The sequence below is a fragment of the Tribolium madens genome, unplaced genomic scaffold (genome assembly GCF_015345945.1).
Source record: "Tribolium madens isolate multiple individuals breed KSU strain unplaced genomic scaffold, Tmad_KSU_1.1 Scaffold_71;HRSCAF=194;Tcas5.2_LG6, whole genome shotgun sequence".
Lineage (NCBI taxonomy): Eukaryota > Metazoa > Arthropoda > Insecta > Coleoptera > Tenebrionidae > Tribolium > Tribolium madens.
The window spans coordinates 6,393,679-6,401,513 of NW_025401041.1; the positions used below are offsets into that span (position 1 = coordinate 6,393,679).

General features: G+C 32.9%; 1 protein-coding gene across 4 annotated transcripts in view; it reads right to left on the reverse strand.

Annotated features, from left to right (window-relative positions):
* The window catches only part of LOC123008581 (prestin-like), a 15,965-nt gene that overhangs the window by 6,583 nt on the left and 1,547 nt on the right, over positions 1–7,835 (reverse strand). The window contains exons 1-7 of one of the 4 annotated variants that reach the window (XM_044404453.1): positions 5,427–5,599; positions 4,729–4,837; positions 4,332–4,435; positions 4,118–4,278; positions 1,378–1,489; positions 874–1,316; positions 525–821 (exon numbers count right to left, since the gene is read on the reverse strand). In XM_044404453.1, coding sequence (XP_044260388.1) covers positions 525–821; positions 874–1,316; positions 1,378–1,489; positions 4,118–4,278; positions 4,332–4,435; positions 4,729–4,757 — 1,146 coding nt within the window. In that variant the 5' untranslated portion in view covers positions 4,758–4,837; positions 5,427–5,599. Of the gene's footprint in view, positions 1–524; positions 822–873; positions 1,317–1,377; positions 1,490–4,117; positions 4,279–4,331; positions 4,436–4,486; positions 4,640–4,728; positions 4,838–4,886; positions 5,600–7,835 lie in introns of those variants that run through there. The other 3 variants (XM_044404450.1, XM_044404452.1, XM_044404449.1) reach the window with 3 other exon arrangements.

The following is a 7,835-nucleotide window of genomic DNA, read 5'->3' on the forward strand; positions in this document are numbered from 1 at the left end:
GTTGCAAAAGACAGTGGGGGAGACTAAGGAAGTATCTAGAAATATCGGTTTAAACAATATCTAGATTTGCAAAAAAAAAAACGTTTATTTTTTTTTAATAGAAATACTCAAATTTAAGAAATCTAAATTGAGACTTTTCAAAACATCGTGTTACAAAAGACAGTTGGGGAGGCTAAGAAAATGTCAAAAAATTCCGGCTTAAAACATCTCAAGACTTGCAAAAAAACATTTAAAATGTTGTTGAAGAAATGTTTAAATTTAAAAAATGTCAATCGAGAGTTTTTTAAAACATCGTGTTGCAAAAGATCAAAACTAATACCGGTTTAAACAATATCTAAATTTTAAAAATCGCAAACTTATTTAAATTCTAATTAAAAAAATATTTGCTTCCAAAACATTTTATTTTTACCCAAATTGCATTTGTGTCTGAATTTCACGAAAATTCGGTGTGTGGTTAAAAAAACACAAGGTGTTCTTGTTTTCGCACAATTCTTACAATTTTTTTTTGTATTTCTTTCACTCACCAAGGCGAGCAACTCCTGGTTGGAATCCACCTCGTAGAAGAGCTTTCTTGCAAAAATCAAGGCCATGGACATGGTTACTGTGTACGAAACCATCGTTATGACAAACGCATCGACTAAAATATCCGGCATGAGGGCAAAAGCCGGGGGTGTGGGGGCCGGAAACCCTGTCGGAATATGCCCCACCACCGAAATGTCATACTTCGTGTCCAACTCGAAGAAATAGCTGGAGGCTGTACCCAAAACCACCGCCAACAACTCGATTGGAAACGGAATTTTCGTCTTCTTGGCCAAAAAGGGCTAAAAAAATTCATTTCTGACTATTTTTTAATAAAATATTTTTAATAATCACCTTCAAAACTTCGTTATTGAGAATGAGGAGGACGCAGGAGACCGCCGTCATGCCACAGGCGTAGGGATTGGCCTTTGACAAGGCGAAAATCGAGTCATAAATCGTCAAAGGGAAGCCGAAATTGCCTCGTCGCTTCTTAATCGGAATCCCGAACAGATCTTTGATTTGTGATGAGACCACGTGGAAAGCCGAAGCACACGTGAAACCGTTCACTAGAGTTTCACTAAGTAGAGTCGAGACGACTCCAAGTCGGAGAAAATACATCACTAGTTGGATCATGGCTACTGCGAATGTGACTGTTGTCGCAACTTCGACATTGGTGTAGAGTGGCATTTCGGGGTTGGGGGATGGGGTGGTGACTACAGTGCCGTTTTGGAGGATTTCAATACTGCTGTATTGGTTGACCACTTTACCGGTCATTAGACAAACGATGGCAAAGGTACCTGAATTAGAAAAAAAAATTTTTTGAAGGTTTGTGGTTGTAGAAAAAATAACGAGTTTAACCTATCGAGACGTGACGAGATGTGCCAAAAATGAAGTAGATGAGAACGGGGAAGAAGGCCATGTAGATGCCCACGACGGGGGGGACGTTTCCGAGGAGGCCGTAAGCCATACCCTGGGGAAAAATACTCAAAATTATTATTATTATTATTTTATTACAATAAAAATGTACTTAATTGTTATCAGTTTCAATAGTATATTACAATCGAGTTGGAAAATATGTCATTACCTCGAGATTGGAGTCCACGCGGTAGTCTTACTTGAATTACTTCCCGACCAAGGGATACAATGTGTTCCAATGAAAATGAGCCACCCCGAATATCTCCGAAACTAAAAAGACTTTGCAAAAACGCCGAAACAGGTCAATTTTGTTTCTGAGGGGGACATTTTTTGACGTTATTTTTAATGCACCCCCAGTAACCCCCTAACCCCCACACACCTCAACTTTAAAAATTGAAATAGCACTACCCTACTTGTGGTACACCAAATGAAAGCTATTTCAACAAGCTTTTCAAAACTTTTTACCAAAATTGAATCAGACCATCCATTCATGTGATACAAGGTGTTCTAATAAAAACGAACTAGAAAGAATTTGCAAAAAAAAACGGAACAGGTTAATTTTGTTTGTAAAAAAGACATTTTTGACACAATTTTAAAAGCACCCCCACTAACTCTCTAACTTTTTCTACCTCAATTTGAATTTCAAATGACACCGACTCACTTGCGACAGATCAAATAAAAGTGTTTTTAAAATGTTCTTTGAACCTCTTTTCTAAAGTTGAGTGGGATTATCTATTCATAAGATATTCGCAAAAGATAATGTTTCTAATTAGTAATTACTTCTATCAAAAACTGTTAAAAAAATTACAAGAAACTTACTAAGTAGTATTGGAGCTGTAAGAAACTTATTTTTATTGCCTTATTTTATTGTCAAAATAATCGTACTAAAGGACAAGGGGTAATAAAGTTTCTTATAAATAAAATTAAAAAAATTATTAATGTAAGTATCTAAAAAATAGCAGTATAGTTCTTAAGTTCCTTTGTACGTCCTGACTGCTAAAAGATTAGGTTTTTTTTGCCGATATCTTATGTATCGAAATTCATTTTGGAAAAAAGCTTTTAAAGAGCATTTTAAAAGTGTTTTAATTTTTTGCATCACTAGTGGTTGGTGGTTTTAAAATTGCGTAAAAATGTCCCTTTAGAAACAAAATTAACCTGTTTCGTTTTTTTTGCAAATTCTTTCTGGTTCGTTTTTATTAGAACCCCCTGTATCTCATAAATGGATGATCTAATTTAATTCTGGTAAAAAGGTTTGAAAAGCTTGCTAAAATAGCTTTCATTTGATGTGCCACAAGTGGGGTAGTGCCATTTAAATTTTTAAAGTTGGGGTGCGTGGGGGTTAAACTGGGGGTGCTTTAAAAATAACGTCAAAAAATGTCCCCCTCGAAAACAAAATTGACCTATTTCGGCGTTTTTGCAGTCTTTTTAGTTTCTGAGATATTCGGACTGGCTCGTTTTCATTGGAACACCCTGTATTTTCCGACCTCTACTGTAGTGACTGACAATAAAAACTATAGTGAATTTGAATTTAAAGAAAGTATGTGGAAAACAAATGTCAAACTTTGAAACGCTGTTGCCATATCTATGTAACACGGTATTCTGAGTAAAATAGCCAAGTCGCAAACCTCTTTGATAAAAACTCGTGATTTTCTAATTAATAAATTATTATCCAAAGCCATAATCGGAAATAATGTTAAAAACCGTTATAATATGCAAGTCAATATTATTAATTATTTATTACTGAGAAACACAATAATTGCAACAAAAAACATTACATAGTAATTAAAACTGAGTTTTTGCAATGGCTGAACTGGAAACACACAATAAACTTCAAAATTTTCCAAAAAATACATCAAAGTCCAATTATTGATAATTATAGTTTGGTAAATCTGAGAAGTACATCGGTAAAAAGAGACAAACTACGTTCACAAATGAGAAAAAATAGTTCCATCTTTTTCTAGCGGTGTATTTTTAATTGGAAAATAATGTGGCAGAAAATAATCAATGTTAAGAAATTCTTTTCTCGATCAAAATGATTATTTAACAAACATTTATTTCAGTTTCAAACCTTAAAAAACAACAAATGTCAAAAGTTTTACATTTGAGTTGATGAACTCTCAATTTATCATTTTTCACCTCATAGCAACTATCATTAATTAATTTTAATCTATTGACCTTTTTGTCACATTTTACAACAATTTACAAATGTAAAAAACGTGAAACAACAATTAGTTTATTTGCATACGTCGAGTCAGCTATTTTATTAACTATGAACAGATAATTAGGCATAAATTAATCAAAACTTTTATATACAGGGTGACTGTAAATGATTGTAATCATCAAGTTGGCGTCTTTGAAATCGTAGTTTGGCAACCTTGATTCTCAAATATCAAATTAGAAGGACCAATAATTAATTGTTTGTCTTCATCTCAGTTAAATAAATAGAAAATTAGAGAACCCAAACAACAAAAAAGTGCCCCAAATATTTGTTTTGTTCCAAATCCTCGTTTATCAATTAACAAAAAACATATTTGTTATTCATAAAATGTCATTATCAATGAACTTTAACACGTTCCTAGTAGCACATTTTTACGCATTTGTTATCACAAAACTAATAAAACAAACAAATAAGACAGGTAAGTGAAGTTAACAAGCACTGATAAGCCCCCTCGCTGATAAATACCTGCGGTATGTGCATGATGGCGACCGTGATCCCACTTATAATATCCCCAAAGATGTTTTTCTTGCAACTGTACTTCGGGAGCCATTTGAGCACCGGAATCGAGTAGTAGAGACAAGTAAATGGTCGGCAAGCCCGGAATTTGCGCCCACAATCCTGGGCAACTGAACATAATTATTAATAATTCCCTATAATTACCCGTAATTTATAAAATTACATGTAGTGTGCGGTGTTTCATAGTCGGTGTCTCTGTTCAAATCCTCGAGTTGGTAAACCGGCCTTCTGACACTCAACCCAGCCGACATTCCATTTTCCACCACACTGAAATCATGAAACACCCTGTATATTAATAAATCGGGCACAGGTCCGTACCTGCCATAACGGTAAGTTTTGCGCAACACTAGCGGTCGTTTCTCGTCGCCCATATCACAGCCGACTAGTCTCAATTTAACGAGTTGAAAGTATTTTTGATAAGAAAGAGCAACATGTGATTGATAAGATGTTTTCTTTTATTTGGTTCACCGATTATGTAATTTTGTGGTCGTTCAATGACTCGGCTTGCGCCTGGAGCGAGCGACAGATGGCGTTGCGTGATTGGCCGTTTCGGGACTTACCCGTTCAGGTCCGTAATGTCTTTCTTCATGGTGGAGGTTCACACATTCCGGCGAGCAGGCGATGACTGACCGATATTTCGATAGTTTTATCTTCAAATAGCGTGGCACACTTGAAAAAGATACAAATGTGCGCTAATCACACTAATTTTTATTAATACGTGATAAGTAGCCCCACTCTGAGACGGTTTAAGGAACAATTAAATCGTAATTGGTGCAATTTGCTTCATTGTTGTCTGGCTCGATAACTCTTATCAAATTAAAATTTATACGATGTTATACACTGTTTTTTCTACAAACACTTTAAAGAAATTAATTAAGAGTCGCTAAACCTTGAGGTGTGATCGAATCGGTGCGAAATAGCAAACTGAAGCGAATCAAGTTTAGTGATTCCCCCCCAAGGTCACCATTTCCACACCACTGACACTTTTTCGTAATTTATTATCAAGTTTGTTTTAGTAATCACTTTAGGTTTTTGTGGTAAATCTGCGAGGTGGCCAAAGGTGACCCTGGTCATTGAATGACACGGCATAATTAGGGCCTGAAAATATCCCGGACCGGTCCTGTCCACCAAAATTGACAATGACATTTAAAATGACGTAACGCCTTATCACATTATCAGAAACAAAACTTTATCACAATTATGATGATTTTACACGGTGTTTTTCATCTACACTACTTGGGGTCATTTGATTACAGACCTTGTGGGAGGATAAATCGTTTTTCGAACCGATCTTAGGTTAGAGTTGTTTTGTGTCAATTGAAGGACGATTACTGTCAATTGTTATGGTTTTTTTTATTCGGGGACCCCTCATTTTGTCGTTTTGCAATTTTTTAACACCATTTCAAAACTCGTGACAAAACGAGGTTAATTAATATTTTTATTACTGGGATTTGGGCCCGCCCTGGCCCGGCGTAATTACTTGCCCAAAAAAGGCACAAAATCGTAATTTATTCCAAATGAAATAATAAATTTGAATTGTGATAAGCCAAAAAGTGATAAGCTTGCTAATACATAACCTCGATTTAAAAAATTAATTAGCCGAGTCACAAACACAAATAATAGACGTACTATTGGGACTACGAAACATAAATATTAAAATCAATTAAGATTATTGCACAAAAATAATTCGAATTAATTAAAAAATAAAACAAAAATTTAAATCATGTCGATATTATAGGCCGCTGTAATGCTGGCGCCAACGACGCACTAATCACACTATTAATTTTTTAAATACATATTTAGTTATACGAATTATGTTGGTCTCATTAGTTGAGGGTATTTTGGTTCAAGTAAGTAGTCAAAAAATTAATTAAGAAACAAACAATTAAACTACTTAGTCGGTATTACAGGTTTTTCTAATGGTGACACCATTGTTTATTCAAAATAAATTTTATAAATATAAATATATTTTTTTTATGTTTTTGACGCCGTAATTAAGTCTAGTTTTTGTTTAAATAAGTGCCATATTTAGTCAAGTGCTCAAACTTCAAGATGAATAGTTTTAAGACACTATTGTGAGTAGCAAAACCATAACCTCAAGATCTCAATTTTAAATTTTAATGATTTTTTTCAGAAACATGATTAATGAGAGAATAATGGGCTTGCGACCGGACCTAGAGACTATTTCTGACCCACAGTGCTTCAAGGGTGAAGGGATACGTTTCAGGTATGTTGAAATTTGGGGGAAAAAGATTGATTTTTTTATCAATTTTTACTTTTATTACCATTTAATGAACCCAACACAGTTGCAAGATTTATATCTACGATTATAATGGTGTTATTGAGGCTTTGGTTGTCTAATGTTAAGGTTTTTGGTGCGTAAGCGGTTTCAAATCCAATAGATGGCGCTATTTTAGGTTATGACACATTTATGTAATAATGTGATATTACCATTAAAATTTAAGATTTAATCAGATATAGTAACAAAAATAATAATAAAGTCTTTTCTTATTATAACAATGATAACTATAGAAATTATCTAATCTTTCGCACGTACATTATAAGTTTCTGCTCTTAATATTAATGTTAAAAAAATTCGCGCATCTTGAAAATACAAAATAAGGACAATCTGCATTGATTATATTTACTATTGTCTCATGCGTTCAATGAAATTTCTGATTGAGTTGCCCGTGGCTTTGAAGTTAAGTTGGCAACGTTGAATAATACTTTTTTATGCTTTGCAATGTTGCCAACGTAATTGCAAAAGTAATAGCATTTCCACTTCTCTAGTTTTTGGTAATATTAAAAACCAAAAATTAAAAAATCAATTTAGATAAATGTCTTATATAACTTTCATAATAAAAAAAACAATCACAGAGTTTTTGTTTCTACTAATACGAGTATGAGTATTAATGAATTTATTTTTATTTTTTATTTTTTATTTTTTTTTTATTTCTTATTTCGTTAATTATTTTCATCTTGTTATGATTGATTTGCTTTATCAAAGGAATTAAAAAATTTCTGATGTTATTAACACAATAGATATTGTATCTACATACATCTCCAATAACACAATACGCATTGTATTGATAAGACTTATCTTTCGCACGTTTCATCAAACATAAAAGATTTTGTTTGAGTTTATAAATAGTACCGTTTAATAAAAAGAATTGTAAACATTTTATAAATATAATGAAATTTTTGATCAAACTAACTTTGAAATTTGAATGGCAACATTGCGAATTGCTCCTGTCTTTGTTTTTCGGTTTTGTCAACTTAATTTTCTATTTTGACCAGAATTAAGTTAAAAAAAAGACAAGAAAAAAATATTGTAGACTAAAATGCGATCATAGTGGTAGATCACGTTTTGTGATAAATTTTTTGTAGCAAATCAAGTAAAAGATCAAAATAATAAAAATAAGGAGAACTCCACATCATAAAAAATAATTTAAAGGATTGAGATCAAGGTTTATCAAATTTATCGTTTTGCCTGACAAACTAGGTAATACCTAACACTAATAACATAATGAGAATTATTTATTTTATTATGAAAAAAATTATGTAAATAACTGTGAGACATAATATGTATTTGACATAGTATTTGACGACATAATGATAAGGAATTAAAAAAATAAATTAATTCTTAATACTGAATTAGAAAATTACT